The 23,813-nt window shown below is 37.5% G+C and overlaps 1 protein-coding gene across 2 annotated transcripts in view; it reads left to right on the top strand.

Annotated features, from left to right (window-relative positions):
- Positions 1 to 23,813, top strand: part of NME7 (NME/NM23 family member 7) — a 244,646-nt gene that overhangs the window by 187,910 nt on the left and 32,923 nt on the right. For both annotated transcript variants that reach the window (XM_059935841.1, XM_059935832.1), the window contains one exon: positions 4,413 to 4,520. In XM_059935841.1, the coding sequence (XP_059791824.1) occupies positions 4,413 to 4,520 (108 nt within the window). The remainder of the gene's footprint in view (positions 1 to 4,412; positions 4,521 to 23,813) is intronic.

The following is a 23,813-nucleotide window of genomic DNA, read 5'->3' as shown; positions in this document are numbered from 1 at the left end:
AAGAGGGCCCTTAGTGCTGCTGAGGAGTCACATTCATTTTTCTAGTCCGTTCACTCTTCTGCTCTCTTAAAATGTCTCGTACCTCCTTTTCTCTCCTGAGATCCCCAAAACCTCTTCCCCATCCTTCCTCTCAGCTGGTGACAATCTTGCTGACTTTTTCACTGGAAAACAGAATGAGTCAAAAAAATAAAGTCTAGAGGGAACTTTAGAGATGTTCTATATCTTGTTTAAGATGGTGGTTGCTGAGTATCTACATTTGACAAAATTCATGGGGCAGTGCACTTAAAACCTATGCATGCTATCCTATGTAAGTCATATCTCAATAAAAATTAAAAATAGAGAAAACTTCCATAAGTTCCAGCCACTACATAAACCCACATAGCTATAACTGGGCCCATTTACTGTCTTGATGCTCAGGGTGAATGTTCCACACTCTTAGATATAAGGCCAACTCCTCTACTTAGTCACTTGCTTCCATCACTCCAGCAATTCTCTCTTCTCCTTTCTGTTTCATCAGTTTTTCCCTTTGTTGGATGATTCCTATCAGCCTGGAAAGGTATTATTATTTCTCCCACTTTAAAACAGCATCCCTTCCCCCTCAAAAAACAAAAAAAAAAACCCTCTTTTTTCTTTAATATCTTTATTGGAGGATAATTGCTTTACAATGTTGTTAGTTTCTGTTGTACAACAAAGTGAATCAGCTATAAGTATACATATATCCCCATATCCCCTCCCTCTTGAGCCTCCCTCCCATCCTCCCTATCCCACCCCTCTAGGTGGTCACAAAGCATCGAGCTGATCTCCCTGTGCTATGCAGCTGCTTCCCACTAGCCATCTGTTTTCCATTTGGTAATGTATATATGTCAGTGCTACTCTCTTACTTTGCCCCAGTTTCCCTGTCCTCCCCTGTGTCCTCAAGTCCGTGCTCTACATCTGCATCTTTATTCCTGCCCTGCCACTAGGTTCATCAGTACCATTTTTTTATATTCCATATATGTGCATTAGCATATGGTATTTGTTTTTCTCTTTGTGACTTACTTCACTCTGTATGACAGACTCTAGGTCCATCCACCTCATTACAAATAACTCAGTTTCGTTCCATTTTATGGCTGAGTAATATTCCATTGTATATATGTGCCACATCTTCTTTATCCATTCATCTGTTGATGGACACTTAGGTTGCTTCCATGTCCTGGCTATTGTAAATACAGCTGCAGTGAACATTGGGGTGCATGTGTCTTTTTGAATTATGGTTTTCTCAGGGTATATGCCCAGTAGTGGAATTGCTGGGTCATATGGTAGTTCTATTTTTAGTTTTTTAAGGAACTTCCATACTGTTCTCTATAGTGGCTGTATCAGCTTACATTCCCGCCAACAGTGTAGGAGGGTTCCCTTTCTCCACACCCTCTCCAGCATTTAATGAAAAACCCTCTCTTGATTCTACTTCTCTCTCCAGTTACTGCTCCATTTTTCTCCTCCCCTTTGCAGTAAAATTCCTCAACATAGTTGCCTGTATTCACTTTTGCCCGTTCTTCCTCTCTCATTCTCTCTTGAAACCAACAATAATAAGTCTTTAGCTTTTCTCCACTCCTCTGAAACTGCTCTCGTCAAGGATATCAGTGACTCCACGTGGTCTACGTGGTCTAGTGGTCAGTTCTCAGTCTTTAACCCTATATGACTTTTTTTTTTTTTAAATTTATTTTCTTTTTGGCTACATTGGGTCTTGCTGCGTGCGGGCTTTCTCTAGTTGCAGCGAGTGGGGGCTGTTCTTCTTCGTTGAGGTGTGTGGGCTTCTCATTGCTGTGGTTTCTCTTGTTGTGGAGCACGGGCTGTAGGCACGCAGGCTCAGTAGTTGTGGTTCGCAGGCTCTAGAGTACAGGCTCAGTAGTTGTAGCACACGGGCTTAGTTGCTCTGTGGTATGTGGGATCTCCCTAGACCAGGGATTGAACCTGTGTCCCCTGCATTGGAAGGCAGATTCTTAACCACTGTGCCACCAAGGAAGTCCTAAACTTATATGACTTAACAGCAACATTTGACACTGTTGATAACTCTCTGTCCTTGACATTTTTCTTCACTGTCTTCTAGGAAAGGATGATGCTGCGTTTCTTCTTACCAAGCTGGCTGTTCCTTCTCACCAAGCTGGCCGTTCCTTCTCAGTCTTCTTCTTTGTTCATCTCTCCTCATCTCCTTGACTTTTTAATGACATGGTGTCCCTGTGCTTCCTCTCCTTTGTTTATACTCACTGCCTTCATGATCTCGTCTAACCTGTAACTTTACATACCATATATATGCTATTGACCCCCAAATTGTTATTTGCAGTGTGGAACACTCCTCTGAACTCTAGACTCAGCCAATCATGTATTTGACACCTTCACTTGGATGTCTAATAGGCAACCCAAACTTAATGCATTCAAAACCAAAACCTGGGGGACTTGCCTTACCAGATGAAGACTTATTATAAAGTTATAATAATTAAGACAGTATAGATGTAAAAATAGACAAAAAGTCCAATGGAATCAAATAGCAAACCAAGAAACAGACCCATACATCCAGGGAAACCTTTTATATAACAGAGCTATCATTGGAGATTGCGGGGGAAAGAGAGAAATAACTCAATAAATGGTGCTAGGGCAATTAAATATCCATATGGGAAAAATGAAAATGGACATCTTCCTCACATGATAGCCAAAGTCCGTTCTAGGTGGATCAAGAACTTAATGTGAAAGGCAAAACTTTAAAGATTTTAGAAGACAATAGAGATGAGTATCATTATGCACTTGGAGTAGGGAATAATTCCTTAAGAAACAAAAAGCACAAATCGTAAATGAAAAAATTGATAAATTTAATTTCATTAAATTTTAGTATTTCTGGTCATCAGAAAACATAAAGAAAACTCAAAGACAAGCTACATATTGGGAAAAGATATTTGCATCATATATAACTGACAAAAAATTAGAATTCAGAATGTATTAAGAATAACAAAAAGAAAAAGAATAACCCAATAGAAAAATGGAAAAAAGTCAAGAATAGGCATTTTACAGAAAAGGATATACATGAAAAGACACTCAATTTCTTTAGTTATCAAGGAAATTCATACTAACACAATGAGATACCATTTCACACTTGCCTAATGGCAAAAGTAAGAAGTCAACCACTATCAAATGCTGGCTTTGATATGGATAGTGGGAATTCTTGTGCATTGATGGTTGAAGGCAAATTGTTACAGCCATTTAAGAAAATAGTCTGACAGTACTTAGCAAAACTGAATATGTATGTGCCCCCAAGATTCCAGAAAAACTCTTGCACATGTGCACCATGTACAAGAATGCTTGTAGCAGAATTGTTTGTGATCATGTGTGTGTGTGAGCATGAGCGTGAGTGTGAGTGTGTGTGAGCTAGAGAGAGAGAGAGGTGGGAGGACAGAGAGGTAGGGAGAGAGAGAGAAGAAATTAGTTGAATGTCAATCATCAGGAAAATGGATAAAGTATGCTCTATCATACATTGGAATATATATGGTAATAAAAACAAATGAATTAGAGTTACACATATTTACATGGACAAATATGAAAAACAATGCCTTGAAAACTAAGTAAAACAAGGGAATCTTTAAGTAAAATTGATATTAATGGTAACCTCTGGGTGGAGATAGGGTTGGGATGGAATGAAGATGGGGCACACTGGGGCCTTGAAAGTTATTGTAATATTATTTTAATTCAGCTTAATAGTGGGTACACAGGTATTTGTTTCATTATTATTTTTAAATATTCATGTGTAGTAAATGCCTTTTTTGTATGTATAATATATTTCAAAATTAAAATAGGATTTTAGAAAATTTTTAACTTAGAAAAACAAAGACTATTAAGTAGGTCATTGATACTCCCACATCTTCAATTTTTTTAACCTCTTGTTTCTTTTACCCAAAATTTTATGAGTCATTTGTAACCATTTTTTCCCCCTAAATGTGAGATAGCACTAAACTGATACAACTGTAACATTTTAAAAAGTCTTTTGCAATCAGTGCCATCAAACTAGTTCATTTTAAATTAAATTGTTAAGATCTCTATTGTCTTTATAAAATACAAGTTTTTCACAGTAATGAACTGGGTTCATAGTTATGTGATTCCCATAATCTGTTGATAAAAAGAGATGTAATTATTATTGCCCTCAACATAGATTAGAGTGGACTTTACATTGGGCCAGAGAAAAAGCTTTCTGAGTGAACTGAGAATTTTCATTGCTCAGTTTTCATGCATTCATCCTGTTTCCAGGAAAAATCATCACCAACAATGTATACATGTACATGTAATGAATAATTAATGAAAGTATTTCGTACAGCTGGTGATTTTTTTTTTTTAAATTGACACTACATGGCTGACTTTAATCTATATGTGATTGTGTATTTATTTAATAGGAAATTGCCCGGCATTTACGCCCTGGAACCCTCCGAGCAATCTTTGGTAAAACTAAGATCCAGAATGCTGTCCACTGTACTGATCTGCCAGAGGATGGCCCATTAGAGGTAAGATAAAGAAGAGTAAGCATCCTATTTATATTTCAAACTCATAAATAATCTCAGCAGGTCTAGTGTGTACGGAACCTTTTAATACTCTTGGATTACAGTGTTCTTTGGCCATCTGATAACTTCAGACTGCAACTTTAAAAGACCAAATTGTAAGATGCTGTAGTAATGGGGTAGTCTTCAAAGAACTAAGGTATTTTTCTGATTGGCATATAGTATGGTTTAAAGACTTAAAAAGTAAAAAGCTATAGCATTGATTAAATAATGTGAAATTTATTTAAAAATCAGGTAAAAACACCATTACCTTAGGTTTCTAGTCATGAGGATTTATCAATGAAATTGTGCAATGTGATAGCATTAAAAGTAATAGCTACCATTTTAACTTAGAAAAACAAAGACTATTTTGACTTTTTATATACCAGGTTCTGTAATAAATATGATAAATGCTTTATATAAATTATTATTTTAATCTCCACAGCAACTCTAATAGGTTGGCATTATCATGTCTGTTTTATCAGAAAAATGAAATTGAGACTCAGAGAGGTTAAGTAACATCCTCGAACCAAACAGTTAATAGAGGACGAGGCCGTATTTTGACTTCTCATCTGTGTAATTAACATAAGAAACAATGAAAAGAATTATAAGAAGATATAAGTGAAAAATTGGTGTGGTTTGGGATTAAGAAAGTCATTTCACAGCCAAGGGAAGGAGACCTTAAAGAAAAGATTGGTATTTTTAACTTCTTATAGTTTAACTTCTTATAGTTTTGTGTCAGGAGGAGCTAAATGAAATTAAAAGACAAATGATAAATTTAAGTGATTAAAGCATGAATGACAGAAAAATGATTGATATCCTTAATACATATTTATTTTAGTGAGTAATATGTTTTATATCAAATCTATCAGTCTTTTTTTTTTTGTATCTTTAAAGCCTTTCCCAATATTTCGTTTTCATTTTCTTGCACTGAAATATTCAACTAGCCTGGAATTAATTTGCTGAATGGTGTGAGGTATGGATCTAGTCACAACATTGCTTATTAAATCCTTTTATTTTTTCATTGTTATTTCTCATTTATTGAATACTTATATACACCTGTGCCTGTTTCGAACTTTCAATTTTATTCTATTGGTCTGTGCCAGCAAAATACTATCTTTATTATTGTGGTTTATACTTTTAAAAAGTTTTCTTGGTCATTCTCTTAAATTTATTCCTCCAAATGAACTTTACATGAGTTTACAAAGTTCTTTAACGTAGCAGTCCCCAACCTTTTTGGCACCAGGGACTGGTTTAGTGGAAGACAATTTTCCCACGGACTGTGGGGGGAGGGGGAGGATGGTTCAGGCTGTAGGGCGAGTGATGGGGGGCGATGGTTCAGGCGGTAATGCGAGCTATGAGTAGTGATGGGGGGCGGCAGATGAAGCTTTGCAGGCTTGCCCACCGCTCACCTCCTGCTGTGCGGCCCAGTTCCTAACAGGCCTCGGACAGGTACCGGTCTGTGGGCCAGGGGTTGGGGACCCCTGCTTTAACCCACCCCACAAGATGCCAATGGAACCTTGACATTACAGTGTGTTTATAAATTAATGTGGGTGTGACATAACTATAATAATAGTTCTCCAACTGCATATATGGTATGCCTCTTCTTTTATGCCTCTTTTTTTATATCTTAGACATATAGCCTATTAAATTTATTTCTGTGAGTTTTTGTTTTAGTTGCTATAAAGAGTGACTTTGCTAGCTCCATTAAGATTTTCTGTTATAATCCAAGATGTTAATCTGCTAAAATCTTATCCAAACTGCACCGTAGTATGAAATGTAGACATGCATACTTCTGAAACATAAAAATGTAACAAATTTTATTTTTATTACACAAAGGATTAAATATTTACTTTATACTTTAACCTATTTTATAAATATTCCCTTTACCTTCTGATAACTTAGGACCTATAGGTGAGGCTTGAATTCAGACTGTTGTTGCTCAGTGAAATTGAAAAATTATTAACCATGAATTTTATGCCCATTAAAAAATGTTACTGAAGGTATGCCTGTGATTTTGCTCATACAATTTGAAATAGATTATTACTGCCTGCAGTTTACAGAGCCGTTTACTAAATGATTAAAATCTTTCTAACCAAACTGCACAGGAGACTTAATTGCAAATTAATGCCTGTGTGGTTCAGAGAATTAATCAAAAAACGGAAGTTGGAGCTCCAACAGCCTCCTTTCACCTTGCTGATGATTCATACTTGATGTGCCCCTGGAATAAGTCACTTTCCATGCCTCCCTTCTCTTATCAATGAAATGCAATTAAGAGTGCTGACACCATCAAGGGATGTTCTGTTAGTTAGGGATTAACTATTTGCAGATTGTCACTTAGCTTTACGTGGTAAAATTTTATTAAAACAAAACAAAACACTATGAGGCCCAAAGAGTTATCTGCTCATAGGTTTTTAAAGCGAAATTTAAAGTGACACAAGGACAAGCTCTCTGATCAGGGAAGCACTTTGTACTTAGATCTACTATTCATTAAAGGAACATCCTTTAGATGTAGAGTGACCATGAAATGTATCGCCCAATCTAGAATTAATCAGCCAGGATGTTAGGACAAAAGGTATAAACAAGAACTGTCATCAGCACACTGGCGTCATGGGTTCCCTAATTATATGGCAAGAAGGGAAAGAAGGGAGCAACCTACTTCTCCTCTTTCTCATGTGATGTTTACTGACCTAGGTTTTTTGTGTCATATGTGTAGAGCTCAGAAAGTATGGTTTCCATTTATATTTTGTCACCATCCATGATTTTATTTACTTATTCTTACAGCAAACAGTTATAGAGTGTGTTTTACTTGCTAACATTGTGATAGGATTTCAAAATCAAGCAAGATATTTCCTCTGTCCTCAATGAGCTCACAGAGTTTTAGAGGTCAAGGATCTTAGCATGAATATTGAAATCTGATTTCATTAGATGCTGTTGTTGTGACACAGCCACTTTTGTGATTATAGGGGAAAATGACAGCATCTGTGTAGTATGAGACATTCTAAGATGTTATTTTGCTGGTAACATGCACTGAGACTCTATTGGTAGTAATTATGAAGATCTTAAATTTGTGCTTTAGAGAAAGCATTAATGGAAAAAATGTTTAGCTTAACTTGTAATAAAGAAATATTCATTTTCCACTAATGGAAAAGAATTTTTAAAGTATCAGTGCCCACTTCTGGTAGGGTTACAGCAAAATGGATACCCTCATATTGCTGGTGACAACTATGTGGCAGCAGGTATTGAAAGCCATGGGGTTTTTCCATACACATTGTCCCAGAATTCTACTTCTTAGAATCTCACCAAAGGAGTAGGAATAGCAGCAGGACTACTAAATGGAAAGTTTTCTGCACAGATGTTCATTTAAGAAATATTTGTGGTAATTAAAATTGGAAATAGAGTGCATGTCTAAAGATATATCTGATGTTCTTTCCTCTGATTAGGCTTCCATTGCACCCATAGTCTGCATCGGAGGTCCATCTGTGTGTTTTCATAGCACTTTGCTTTCCTCTAATACAGTAGTGTAGTCAAGAGTCAACATAGATCTGTACTCCAGGGTGAGTTACTTATTTCACTGTGCCTAGGATTCCTCATTCTGTAAAAGGAAGATGATAGCAGTGCCTGACCTTTCAGATGCATAGTGTCTAGCACATAGTAATTGCTGAACAAATGATAACTATTATATTATTATTATTACAGCACATTTTATTTGCTTGTACATATTTCCCCATGAGACTTAGTACTCATAGGGAAGAGATCCTGTCTTGCCTGGCCTATAAAAACTCTTTAATAAGTCATTTTTGAAAGAAAAGACAGAAGAGTTTGGTTAAATAAATTGTAGTTCATGTACTCAGTACAAAAGTATGTAACCTTTTTTCTTTAAGGTTGATAATGAAGACTCTATAGCAGTGGTTTCTAGCCTTGGTTGCATGTTAGAATCACCTGAACAGTTTTTAAAATACTGATGTCCAGACCCACCTTTAAAGATCCTAATTTTTTTTAAAAAAGTAACTTCAAGCTTAGTATACAAAACTTTTTAAAAATAAATGTCTGGGATTAAGTTGCCAACATAATGTCCCATTTTTCTGAGTACTTTAGTGTGTATTTTTTAACATAAAGGGACATTTTCCTACATAACCACATCACAAGCATCTAAATTAGGAAATTAATGTTGATACATTACCACTACTGAATCTTCAAACTCCATTCAAGTTTTGCCAGTCAATAACCAATGGATCTTTAATAGCAAAAGGGTTCAGGTCAGAGTCATGCGTTATATTTAGTTTTCCCCTTACTTTCTTACAATCTAGAGCAGTTCCTCAGATTTTCCTTGACTTTCATGACCCTGACACCTTTGAAGATAATAAGTAGAGATTCTAATTTAATTGATTCAGTCATTCCTTTGCTCATCAGAAACTTTTCTAGATGGCTTCCACCTACAGTTCTAACAAGATACTGACATATTTATTTTATTGTATGGCATGTATTCTTTATGCAAAGTCATTTGTTGGCTTTCCATTGTCCATGAAAATGTGTGATGCCTTTTTGATGTTGTGACTCCGCATTGTGTATGCCTCCCCTCTATCCCCTTCAGCATTAGTCCTCCTCTCACCCATGTCACTGATGATACTTCTGAGGGTCAGTTTTACTTTCTCCTTGCTTTCTTTATCTCTCCCAAAGCTTTATTGAAAAAATATATATATTCCTCTGCCTTTCATTTTACTTCTGTAGTCTGTTCCCAGGACTGTCTTTCTCTGATTATCTTCAACACTTTACATATACTGTAATTGAAATTCTCAAAGTTGCCTAATAGGTATATGGTAGAAAATTCGAGTATGTTTGAATTTTGAATTCTGTACACCAAAATGATACATCAGTCATTCATCCAGATTCATCGGTCATTCATCCAGATATTTACATTTTTTTAAACTAAAAACAGCACTGGGGACACAGCAATAAACAGGGTATGCGTAGCTCTTGCCTTTATGGAGCTCACCTTCTAGGAGATAATAATCATAGTAATTGTTTTCTAGAATGATGAAAATATGGGTCTTTCCTCTGTTTTTCTTTTCCAAATGTTCTATAACTTGGTTATATCACTTCTGTGGTTGTGAAATAAAAATTTAAGAAACATGTAAAATATTTAATTGTATGTATGACTAGTCAATCAAAACAAGTCTGAATTTGGATGTGTAATTATTTCTGCATTGATTCTTGTTCTGGTACACTCTAGAAAAAAAAGAATCAAGCATTTACCAAAAATAAACATAGGTGTATAGTGTATAAGACGATTGGACAGGCCTGGATTTCTTGGCTTTGGTTAGTGTAGGCCTCTGAACACTAATACTCATAATTTATCTTTAGTTTTAGTTTCTGTGTTGAACGAAGATTTATGATTTTTACTAGTACATTGTCCAAGAGGGAACAACTTGTACAAGGACAAGAGCAAATAGCTTTCTCTAAGAGATCTAAAAATAGTTTAGTAAGGCAGGGGTTTTGACCTTGACATGGAAAATGACAAGAGATAAGGGTTGAAAAACCAGCAAGGGCCTTGTAAAGTCATATTAAGACGTCTGAACTTTATCCAGAGGGCAATAGAAATGTTTTACGCAGGGGATTAGCACAATCATCGCTATGTTATAGGCGTCACTCTGGCTGCAGTGTGGAGAGCAAATCAAAGCGGGGTTGGGAGGGTGACAGACCAGGGAGAAGGCTATTAAGATAATTCAGGGAAAGATTCTGGTAGTCTGAACGGCTATGACAGTATGGATAGCCAGAAGCAGGAAGCTTCAAAAGACTTTTGGGGGGATAGACGTGACAGCCCCAGAGACTGATTGGATGTGAAGGATTAACACATCCAAGGAGAAGGAGACTAGATTAACTCCCATCTCCAAGTGAAGATGGTGGTACTCTGAGAGACTACCATCCTTGCGATGCTAAAATTTCTGGAAACCAAAGCTTTTTCATAAGTTTGAGGGCAAAGCCTAACCTGATCCTCCCTCGGTATCCACAGGGGATTGTTTCCAGGACACCAAAATCTGTGGATGCTCAAGTCCCTTATGTAAAATGGCATAGTATAATCCACCCTTCGTACCCGTGAACGCAGAACCCACATATATAATTTCTATATAACCCACTTAATGTGACTGTTCACACTGCTGCAGAAATATTAATGTATTAAATAGTGGGGGATCTTCCCAGATTCTTTGTATAATATATCCCAGGATGGTTGTGAGAACTACAGTTATCACTTCTGTGTTCCAGGCTTGAAAAAGGGGAAGAGCAGGGGGCAAAAGGTGGAAAATGCCAGCTCAGCCAGCACCCTCCTCCCCACCCACTTTAAAAAGCTTTTCCAGAAGCCCCAGCCAACAACTTCTGCTTATGATTTATTTGCTGGAATTTAGTTCTACAAGCACCCCCTTCTTCAAGGGAAGCTGGTAAATGGAGTTCTGTTAGTTGAGAATCATTAGTACCTCCAGCGAAATCAAGTTTCTTCTAGAATGCAGAAAGGGAGAACGAGCACTGGGGAGGTGACGAGCAGTATCTGCCATAGGAGGTCAACAGGGTAACAGGGGTGTTTAGCCAGGGACCGGCTTTCTGGTAGAGTTGGCCCCTGCCCTTCCCTAGTACGGTCGTTCTCAAGCTCCTCCCCTGATCAGCAACATCTGTATCACCTGAGAACTTGGTGGGAATGAAATTCTCTGGCCTCACCATAGAGCTATGGACTCAGAAATTCTGGGGGTCAAGCCCAGGAATCTGTATTTTGATTCTGTTGCCCCTAATGTTTGAGAACCACTGCCCTAGTGCAGTGGTTCCCAGCTGATGGCATGCATCGATATCACCTGTGGAATTTTTAAAACTACATGAGCCTGGAGCTCCATCACAGAAGGTTCTGGGTTAAGTAGGTCTTGGATGAGCTTCCTGTATCTGTATTTTTTAATGTTGCAGGTGATTTTGATATAGCTAACAATTAAACTAGCATTTGGAAACCACTGCCCTTCAGACTTTTTGGAAAAAGTTGGTCATGATTCTGCTTTTGAGGGAAACCTAGACCCTGTGGGCAAGCCAGCAAAGGGATTATTTTGCTTGGAAGAATCAGTGAGAATTGGAAATAGGAACAACCTCTGAAATTTGAGGGGATCTGTAGCCTCTGTCAATGGATTCAGCTGCAGCCAAGGGTTATTACACTCCCAAGGGAGTCCCAGTCTCTGATTGGGGACATCTTTGGCTTCTCAGGAAGAAGGCAGCCATGACTTGGTTGAGGACCTGGGTTTCTTGGGGGAAGCCTCAATGTTGAGGCTGACAAAATGCCCCTCCAGGAGTAACTAGAGGTCTGGGGTACATGTGTGTGTACATGTGAGCATTGATTCGTGCTAAGGCTAACAAGGACAGAGGCCCTGGGTCTCTCACAGCTGAAAACAGTTCTCAGATCCTTCAAATCTGCACTCATAAATTAGCTTGGGCATGTGGTTCACAGTTGTGCCAGGAACTAAGTCATGTCTTTCCACCCTGCTGGTTGTGTAAGTGCCTTGAGGGCCTGGACCTCTCATAGATTTTTGTCTCTCTAGCTCCTGCCTACCATATTGCAGGCTTTTAGTCAATGTCTGTTGAGTCAGTGCAGGGGGGAACTGGGAGAAGGTATCATGAATGGGGTCAGTGCACCTTCATCCCCCTTTCTCTCTTCGTATGGCTGAAAAGTCACAGCCTGATGAGGGTGAGCCCTACTTTCAAGGGCCACATCCCACTATTCCCTCCACTTACCAGTTGTCAGAAAAGTCTGCTGCTGCCGGCATCTTTTATTGCTGACTGTGTGTGCAGGTCAAACCTGATACATGTGCATGTGGAAAGCTGATGGTTTGCATAGAATTTTCTTCCTTCTCAAACATAATATTTCAAAGTCTCTACATTAACCTTAAAAACATCCTGAAAATATAAGAAGCATTAGGCTATCAAATTATAATTCTTTACAGTCCAGTTAGTATTTCATCAGAATTGGTTATTTTCTCGGATAAAAGAATCTGTAAGGCACAATTTCACGTTCCCTCCTGTATCCTGCCATACGTGGAGCTCATGTTCCTTGCTAGATTACTTCAGTTACTTTCACCCCAGACAGTCCTCACACTATCTCAGTAATAAATGGATCTCCAATATTTCCCTCATTTAGCATAGGTAGGAGTTTAATTTTTTATTCAAGACAGCGGATCTCTATTAATAAAGTGCTGGAATAATTTATCCTAAACAGTCGTAATACCTGTTTACTTCATGGAAATTTCTATAGACATTAATACTAAAATAACCATGCAATCATTATAATGACTGAAATGACATTGCACAAAGGGAGTTCAAAGGTCCACAGGTCTTTCAGTTCCTCAGATACAGCCTCAGCTCCAACTTTCTTTAGATTGACTGACTTCTCATTCTGAAGAGTAATTAGCCTAATCACTTAAGGTCTATATTTAGCATTATTTTTCCCACTTTGAATAGGCACTTATAAAGTCATTCACTATAGACTCTAGGAAATAAATCTAGATAAATTCCTTTGGAAATATTGATTAATTAATAACTATGGCAAATCCATACAAAATAAATTAGATGAAGAATCACTGGACATTACAGGGGCATTTAAAAATCTCCAGGCATTTTGGCTCAGCACCTTTTCATCTTCCGTACCTAGTTGGAAAGTTGAGTGGTTCTCAAGCTTTAGCAGCAGCAGAATCCACTAGAGGGCTTTTTAAACACACAGATTGCTGGTCTATGCTCCAAAGTTTCTGATTCAGTAGATCTAAATTGCATTTCTAAAGAGTTTCCAGTTAACACTGATGCCATCGGTCCAGAGCCCCACACTTTGAGAACCATTGCCTTAGGCCAAAAGTCACTGCACACGCATACTCTGTTAGGTCAAGTTGTTGTCTTGGTTAATTGTTCTCAGACATGGAATTTCAAAGACTAGGAACATTTCCAAAAATAAACCAAGCAATGAGCAACAGTAACAAAGCCCACATTGGGGATAGGCATAACAATCAACTTTAAAAAATTGACCAAATGAGGGTATTTTAAAAAATTGGTTCTGGGAATTCCCTGGTGGTCCAGTGGTTGGGACTCCACACTTCCATTGCAGGGGGCACGGGTTCCATCCCTGGCCAGGGAACTAAGATCCCATAAGCTGTGTGGCGTGGCCAAAAAAAAAAAAAACTTGTTTCCCATCATCACCATCATTTTGTTTTGAAAGGACATTTAATTGCCGACATCATTTAATTGCACAATAATGGCCTGTCTCTTCAATTGGATAAATTTAGCTTTACTCAAAGCTCACTTTATTGCCATGACACACCAAGGGCACGGTAGTAGAAGCAGTCTGCTACAGGTACAGACAAAATGTGGTTGCATTTTCTGTAGATACTTTTAAAACAATAGTAGAATCCACTAAAAGTTTGTCTGCTTTTTATTTACCCTGTACAGGCAGCTCCAATGCCAGTTAGAAAATACTGTCCCCGCCTCAGAGCGGACTACTCCTGCCAGCCCTTGATTCATCACTGCTTTAGTGTCCTGATTTCTCCCATTTTGCTAGAGAGCAGTGACATGTCATCCCGGCCCCATCCCATAGCACCTGCAGAGTGGTGACAGGAGCCACTGGGCTAAGTTACATGTGATGATGGAGCCTTTGGATTCCTAATTTTACTCAAACCCGATATGAAAAACATGTATCATGTTTCTCAGGTCAAAGAGGAATATAAATTATTCGAGATTTCTTTAGTACTGACTGATGATTATATGCATATTAAAGAAAACTGCACAAATTTTAAAAACACATATAAAAACAAAAAACAAAAAGCCTTGTCTAATTTGTTTGGAGAGGTAGAGTCTTCTTCTAACACTTATACTACGGAGGCTCAAATATGATGATATAGGTGTGAATGTAAAGAAAAAAAATCTTTAAGTATGACTAGCAAAGGAAGAATAATCTAATTCAAAGTAGAAAGCCAGATATTTTTCTTATAACATTGAGTCCTTCAACATCATATGAAGAATTAACAGATAATTTTCTCTTCTTAATCCATGACTCATTTTTAAGTTAACTGAAACACATGTGCGTACATATTATTCCATTCATTCACTGATGATAATGTGCGATCATTTGATTAGGTATTATTTTGAGGACACAAGTATTATATAGTCCCAGCCTTTAAGGAGTTGAAGCGTTGGTGATATATATAGTGGTTAGCATAGCTGCCTTCCAAGGAATTGAAAATTTAGCTAGGAAAACAAGTAAATACACATATACAGTGAGATTGTAATATAAAATTAAACATCAGCGTAAGAGAATGTGGTCAGGCAGTGAGGGTATGATGAAATGTCAGGAACAGACAGTAAGTATGGTGAGAGTATAATGGAGAGCAGTGCAACTGTGGCTGAAGGGATCAGGGGAATTTCATTAATGAAATTGCACTTGAGAAGGGTCTTGAAGAATAAGGCAGATTTTTATATGCAGAGAGGAAGAGGGAAAGGCAGGCTAGTTTTGGGAGAACAATGAGTTACCCAAATCTAGTTAAAGTGGAGGGTTCCTTTAGTAGGTTACGGGAGATAAATTTGGAAATGTAAGTTAGAGCTAGATTATGGAGGTTTCTGAAGGCTTTTTTTTTTTTCTGATGGCAATAATGAACATTAGGATTATGATGATAAAAATAGCAACTGCAGTTTACTGAGCAATGTATACCAGGCACTGTGCTAAATGGCTTCACTGCATTACCTAAAAACCTTATTGGGTAGCTTTTATTATCCCCTCTTTACATGTAAGGAGTGTGATGCTCCCATAGGTGAAATGACTTGGCCCCGCATCACACCACAAATAAGTGGCCGAGAGCTGAAATTTAAACCTGTTTGTCTGAGTCCAGAACCAATACTTCTGTCCAGCAAACTGGGTCAGCAATGGCAAAAAGGTTTCAATTCAAGTGCCAACCCTTGATTTATTTTAAGATTGCAAGACCACAACTAAAGAGAAAAAGATATGCCATCGTGGAATACTAACGTCTGCCATAAGTGGAGGATGGGGGTTTGTTGGTATGTATGACACACAGTGGCTACTTAGGCTCTGGAAGCAATTAAAGGTTTCTGAATAGGGCAATGACCTGACAAAGTGGAGTTTCCAAAACTTTAACCAGGCAGCAGAGTTTAAGTGAATAGATAATAGGAATAATAGAAGCATATGCTTTAATCATCCAGTATAGCAGTCTAAAATATTTATTTATTTATTATTATTTTTTTAAGTTGAAGTATAGTTGATTTACAATGTTGTGTTAGTTTCAGGTGTACAGCACAGTGATTCAGTTGTGTGTGTATATATATATATATATATATATATATATATATATATATATATACACACACACACATACACAGACACACATATACATATATATATTCTTTTTCAGATTCTTTTTCCTTATAGGTTATTACAAAATATTGAGTATAGTTCCCTGTGCTATACAGTAAGTCCTTGTTGTTTATTTTATATATAGTAGTCTATATATGTTAATCCCAAATTCCTATGTATCCCTCCCCCACTCTTTCCCCTTTGGTAACCATAAGTTTGTTTTCTATGTCTGTGGGTCTATATCTGTTTTGTAAATAAATCCTTTTTTTTTTTTAGATTCCATGTATAAGTGATATCATATGATATTTGTCTTTCTCTGACTGACTTCACTTAGCATGATAATCTCTGGGTCCATCCATGTTGCTGCAAACGGCATTATTTCATTCTTTTTCATGGCTGAGTATATTACATTGTGTATATATACCACATCTTCTTTATTCATCTGTTGATGGACATTTAGGTTGCTTCCATGTCTTGGCTATCGTAAACAGTGCTGCAGTGAACATTGAGATGCATGTATCTTTTCAAATTAGAGTTTTCTCCAGATATATGCCCAGGAGTGGGATTGCAGCTCTATGGTAGCTCTATTTTTAGTTTTTTAAGGAACCTCCATGCTGTTCTCCATAGTGGCTGCACCAATTTACATTCCCACCAACAGTGTAAGAGGGTTCCTTTTTCCCTACACCCTCTTCAGCATTTATTATTTGTAGACTTTTTGATGATGGCCATTCTGACTGGTGTGAGGTGATACCTCATTGTAGTTTTGATTTGCATTTCTCTAATAATTAGTGATGTTGAGCATTTTTTCATGTGCCTGTTGGCTATCTGTGTGTGTCTTTCTGGAGAAATGTCTGTTTAGATCTTCTGCCCATTTTTTGATTGGGTTGTTTGGTTTTTTTGATATTTATCTGTATGAGCTTTTTGTGTAATTTGGAAATTAATCCCTTGTCAGTTAGTGGTCTAAAATATTTAGAAATATTCTTCTACTTCAAGTAATCATTTCTGCTTTATAGGGTACAATTCTTGGAATAATATCTATCTCCTCCACTAAATGCTATGCTTAATGAGAACAGTGACCTTGCATTTTTTTTGTCATTGCTTACTTTCCCAGTGCTTAGGCACTCAATGCATTTTTCTTAAACCTAGTCATATTGAAAGTAATGATAACAATATTAAGCATTCACTTTCTGCCAGGTACCACGCTAAGTGTTCTCAGTACAGTGAGTACATCTGGCACCAGACTACCTGGGTTTAAATTCAGCTCTGCCACTTACTAGCTGTTTAAGGAAGTTGCTTAAAATCTTGTGACTCAATGCCCTCACCTTTAAGATGAACATAGTAATACTTATCTCCAAGGGTAGTTACAAGAAATAAATTAGTTGATATATGTAAATCAATAAGAATAGGAAGCATTCAATAAATATTATTAGTTAATATTATATTTATCATTATTATCATAATCTTTACCATTACATTTGGCTGTTGGAAAATAAATATATCAGAGTCAACAGGAAGACTATAAGTTTTGTTATGTTGTGCCCATTAAGTGTAAGTACTGTTTGGCTCTTTCACAAACAATATCCCAGTTAAATTAAAACTATAAGGGGGAATTCCCTGGCAGTCCAGTGGTTAGGACTCAGCGCTTTCACTGCCAGAGCCCGGTTCGATCCCTGGTTTGGGAACTAAGATCCTGCAAACCGTGTGGCGGTGCGGCCGGGAAAAAAAAAAAAAGCTAAACCTCTAGGTATAATTTCACTGTCAGAAACCACTTACTTCTATTTTTACCAAATACAAAGCACATACAGATCTGGTTTCAAATAATACGTTTTTAAGTATAAATAAAAGAAGCCTTTCATTTTTAGTGTAGCTCTTTATGACTGAGTATCAGATTGTATTCCTTTGCAAGCAATCCAAAGGTCAGTACCCAGGTGCTAGCTAGCCTCAGTGCCATAGCAGCTAAACTTGGTCCTCTTTGTTTTTTTGTTTTCCAACCTCTTGTCTCATTGTATAAACTCTGTCGTCTACCACCTGGCAGTAAAATGAAACTCATGGATGATTCCTTTTTTAGCTGAGGTTTGAGAGGCCAAAGCTAGATAAGCCAATAGCGATGGAGTGAGAATACACACTTTATCTAGACGAGCAAAACTTCCCTTTGCCGACTCTGTTAAAAGCACAACATTGTAAATCAGCTATATTCCAATAAAAATTTTAAAAAATTAAAATGTCCTTCCATTCCCACTGAGTGGTGCTTGTCTCTAGTTTGTAGCCCTTCACCGTGATGATCTTCAGTTATGTTGACGTATGAAGTTGAATGAGTATGGTCAATTCTTGGTCATTTACCAGAATGGAGAAATGAAGAGGTTAGCAAGGGCACTTGAAATCCAGAGAGAGACCAGCAACCATTTGTCTATTAAGTGCAACCTGTTCACCATGTGACATTTAACTTTTTGGGTAATAAATATCCAAGTGGAATATTTACGATCAAATGAACGTGATTAAGAATTATGAAGGGACCCAAGTAAGTCACAAACTAGAAGTTAAAAGACTGACTCATCCCAGAATTATATAATCTAGATTTGATGAGGTTACATTATCATCAAGTATAATCCTCTAGTGATAGAAATGTGTAGCTAAAATAGTAACCTCTCTGAATTAAATATTATTTAAAACTAATAAATAAATATGCTCACTGCTCCTCTTATTTCCAGTAATCCTAGAGTCAAAAGAACTTCCAGAATAGCATTGGCATGGTGTCTGCTATGTGTACAGGCATCCTGTAAAAGAAAAAAAGGTACCAAGCCCAGCACTCATAAGGGTTTCATGGCTCTGATCCTGATCTCAAGTAAGGGAAACAAAGTGCGCTTTTTAACTGGAGATATTTGTGTCTTCACTAGCACATCTGATGTTGCATTCACATTAGTACCTCCAAAGGCTGCCTGGTCGCCTCATTTCCCTGACTCTGAAAGAATGAGGAGGAAAGTATAATCATCCATTCATTGTCCTTTGCTCTCTGCAGTTTGACCCTGAACTCTTGTCTTTGGTCTACATGATCCTTCATTTTTTTAGCCGGTGACTAAGCATGATCTGAGTTAATAAGTAACTCTCAGGTGACTAATTGAAGGTCCTTAGAGAGGGCCTAGAAAGGAGCCTAAAACATTGTTGAGCTAATCAAATTGATCCTCTTTTTCATTCATAAAATATTACTACTACTCCCACTTTGGTGTCAGAGGAGAAGTTGCTAAGCCCACTACTGTTCTTTGCCCATTAGACAGTTATGGACATTTCTGTTTTAACAAGAGAGAAAACAGAGGAATAATCTAGCAGAAGGAAAATATTCCTCCTAATGTTTTCAAGAACAAATGTATTGAGATTCTGCAGGTTATAGAAAGCTTCTCAAGAAACCTGAAAGGACTTTAATCTTCAAACGTCAAATACCTCCACTATCACATAAATACTAATGTTGTGTAAGCAATTTCCTGTGATAATTCTGTAACTTTCTGTGAAAGAATGACAATGGTAGCTATTTCCTGTTCTCCTTTAACCTGAACATTCCTTTACCCACAAAGGTAGCAACTGGACAACATTGTGAAAGTATCTTGTTCACAGCAAAGTCGCACATTCTTTTCTTGCTGCATGTATAGATGAAATCCAAACTACTATAGTTATTTTTTTAAAAAACTTATATTGGACAAATCTTTATGTCATAATGAGTTAAGAACTCAGTACAATCATGTCTGTAGCTAATTTTAAAAGATACCTATGTTATGAAATTTATTTGTATTAACTCCTTTGTGTCATTTGCTTATTAATTTTGTATTTTTATATATTTATATGGTGTCAATATTAACTAGCTTCAGGGGGTACTTACTGTGTGCCAAGCATTGTTCTAAGTGTGTTACATGCATTAACTTATGTATCTCTCAAGGACGTAAATGTTACTACCTCATTTGCAGATGAGTAACTGAAGCACAGAAGGGTTAAGCAACTTTCCCAGAGTCACACAGCTAGAGCATAGCAGAATTGAGATTGAATCCAGGCAGTCTGGGTCCAGAATTTACACTTTCTAACTTCACCACCTTTATATTACAATCTTAAATGTAATGAGTATTACTTCTATAGAGTTCACGATGGAATGATGGGTGAGAGCAGAAAATTAAGCTTGGGGGAAGAATATTTGGCCTCCATCAATAATTAGGATAATTGGATATTTACTTATGTTTTATCTTCATTAACTTATATTTTTATGCATGAACTTGTCCCCCCTCAGTTTTAGATGAAAAATTAAAATTACTTATTCCTCAAAAAACGCACAACCAGCAGGCTGCTTACATTGTCAGCAGGGCTTTGGCAGAACTCTTGGTGAATTCATACGTGATTATTGATAAGCACATTCGTTTTTGCTTAATTCATACAGAATGCCTGTGTAGGTGCCCCCAGATCGTTGCAGCATCCAAATTTCTATCTCATAATGTAGGAATAGGCTAGGAAGTCTGCCTTAGAAAATATGGCTGATTCTTTGAAAATCCACAGATTGGTTTATTATTTGAGACAAATGTGCAGCACTGGGTGTTTTTTTCTCCCAATAATATCAAATACTGTCTCTCTCTGCTTCCTTCTTCCCTTTTCTCCCTGTCTCGACCATACTCTCATATTTCACCACATTTTAGTTCGTATCACTTACATTTTGCACTGTGTACCCACAACTGTGCTGGACACCATTTTTGTTTCTAAGGGTTTTAAAATTTTCTTTCTTCCTACATAATTCAATTTGTTGTTGTTGTTGTTGTTGTTTTTAAATTCAGCATAAATGACAGCTCCCATCTTTGTTGTAAGCCCACTCTTGTTTGGTGTTTTTCTCTCTTTGTTACTGCTCCTGGCATTTTGTATACAAAACATCTGCTCCATCAGTGATATCTCTCATTCTCCCAGCGGTTTGAGTGGCATGGGGGCTGGAATGAGGCTGAGAGAGGAAATCAGCATATCACCTCTCAGCAGGGATGAGGGGGTGTTAAAAGATCGTTATTCTCTGAATCCTCTGATAATGCTTCCATCCCTTGCCTCCACCCCCCAACCCCGTGCTGCAATATCTGACTTATGACAGCCCGTGAATCTGGCATAAGAGAGGAGTTCTAGAGCCAGTGAAACAGGAATGTGTGAATTGGCCATCTCATTGGAGCCTTCCCAGTCACATTCTGCATTATGCTCATAGTCTATTGTGTCACGAATGGTCATCCTTCCAGTGATAACTACTGGTCCCCTTTGGTATCAACTGTAGAATTACAGATACCTTATCTGTTGGGTAAGTGAATAACAACTGCAGGTTTAAAACAGCAAAACTAATTTCTTTGCTTGGAATATCAGTGTACATAACTTTCTGTGCAAAGTTCTCCTTTTTGCTTGTTATACATTAACTTTTTGTTACCGTACAGTCACCACCTGAGTGCTGAAATCTGCAGCTTACTATTCATGGGGCAATGAGAATTGTAAAACATTGTGCAGCAGTAGCACGTAGCATGGTACTGAACCTTTCCATGAGGGCGTCGTAATGATACATTTTCTGAGTATTACCTTCAAACTATTTTAATAAAGAATCCATTGTTCTATTGGTTGTATGATGATATTCTGTAATGGACACCCATACGGACACTGATATCTTAGACTAGATTTTTTTTAACAGTAAAATAACTTTGTTATGCGTCTTTTGTGTTAATAACCTTTGTTGACGATTATACATTGTAGATTTTCAATTTATTTATTAGTATTCTAGTTTGTCCTCTCAATTGAGGGATATTATCTATGGGTTCTCTTAGCTCTTCTACTATTGTTCTTCAACAGTTCAGATTAACATATATTTATTGAAGACCTGTTTGTGTCATTCACTGTTCCAAACACTGGGGTGCGGGGAGTTGGGGGGTTTAAGACGTGGTCCCTACACTCAAAGAATTTAATTCTCCAGGAAAGACTATAATTTTGACATTAGGAAGTAAATGCTAAGAGGCTGATCTCTACCAGGTGTCATGGTAAAGAGGTACCCATTTCCCAGCATGGGAGTCAGGTGAGGCTCCTGGAAGATACAAGCTTCGTTCCAAGTATTGGAGGATATGTTAAAAAGAAAAAGTGAGAATGGAATTCCAGGAAAGGAAGTGGTGTATATTCTGGGAAACCACACGGACTGTGATATATTACAGTTTAAAATAATATTAGAGAATGGCAGGTGAACTTGGAAAGGTATCAAAGGATCAAGTCAAATCAAGTCAAAAGGATCAAGAAAAAGTCATTTTATGCCCTATTTAAGCACTTGAAATTTATTCATAGGGTTAGTCCATGGACTAAGTGCCTGAGATTGTTCATAAAATGTTGTGAATGTATCCATTTTCTTGAAAAAAGTGTCCAAAGCTTTTAAGTATTCCACGATCCAAAAATTAAGAATATTTGCACTGAAAGCTTTTAAGTGAATGACCATATTGTTCATTAATTAGAATAAAGCATCACCATACCCATATTTCACATCATAAGAAATTTGATGTACAGAACTATGTCAGTTCAAAGATTAGAGTTGCCAGGAAGACTCCTACATATAGCCCAAACAAAACCATAAATTTATTCATTAAACAAATATTTAATTGAAACATACTCTTAAATCATTTGTCCTGGCATCATGGAAAATTTTCGAGCCTTCTCCAGTGAGAGTGTCAGGTCTTAGTAACAATTATTCATAAATGGCCTATGACACTGCAGTAGGCACTCAGGAGACAGTAAAAGCAAAAGAGATGCTGGCCCTTTTCAGAGCTTAGAGTCTAATGAAGAAAGCAGACATTAATCAGATAATCACAAAAAGAAATGAACGAGTTCAAAATGTCATCAGTGCTGTGTAGTAAAAGAAAGGATGAAATGTAGTGGGGGAACCTGATGTAGAAGGGAGATTAGGGAAGGTTTTCTTAAGGAAATGACACTTGAACTGAGATCTATCGTAATGAGTTAAGCGTCAGCTAGGGAGGAAAGTAAAAGGGACCCCAGAGTCTAAAGCTCTGATGCAGCAAAGTGCTTGGGCCGTTTTAGGAAAGGAAAAAAGGGATATAAAGTGCATTGGGGAGAATAGTGTGAGATGACCCTGGAGAAATAGAGGTTGGGACATGCAGGGCCTAGTGGGCTATTTTATTATGATAAAGAACATGGGTCTTTATCCTAAGAACAATGAGAGGGGAAGTGGGGACTGATGTGATCAGGTCTGTATTTTTTAAGAGAGCTCCCTGGTTGCTGTGTAGGAAATGAACTGAAGGGGGGACCAGTTGGGGAAAAGTTATTAAATAATATATGAGTGTAACAACCGATAATATACATCGGTACCATATACTTTAACTTTACAGGTTGTTGTAAATTCGCTTTAGTTTCTCCACGTGGAAACTGATGAGGCTGAACTGGTGTTTCTCTGAGCTCAGACTTCCCCACAAGTGAGCTGAGAAATTGATCTTCGGAGGCCTCAGAGCAGTTCCTTCAATCCTGAACGGCTTCCTGCTGTGGCTTCAGCATGTCACACAAGAATTAGCATTGTCTGTGTGTGCCGTGAGGTGACAAAGATTGAGAGTCCCGCTCTAAACCCTTTTTGTGCCCTAACATTTCATGATTCTAGGTTTTGAGGAACTCAGATTCCAATCTAACCCCCTTGTTTTTCACCAATGAGGAGAGTGTGGCCTAAAGAAGGAAGTGACTTGCCTGAGATTGCATAGCTCGGTGTACAGAACATTAATCTCCTAGCCAGGAACGCTGGGTTTTTCTAATATGCATACTGTCTTTATATTCTTTGTGATCAGGTAATTGGTCATTATTATAATTATCAAGATTGCAGGTGTTTTTTTCTTCTTTCCTTAGTTATGTCCAGAGATATATTT

This window comes from Balaenoptera ricei, chromosome 1 (genome assembly GCF_028023285.1).
Source record: "Balaenoptera ricei isolate mBalRic1 chromosome 1, mBalRic1.hap2, whole genome shotgun sequence".
NCBI classification, from domain to species: Eukaryota; Metazoa; Chordata; class Mammalia; order Artiodactyla; family Balaenopteridae; genus Balaenoptera; species Balaenoptera ricei.
The sequence above is the reverse complement of the archived record's forward strand: the minus strand, read 5'-3'. Positions and strand labels throughout refer to the sequence as shown.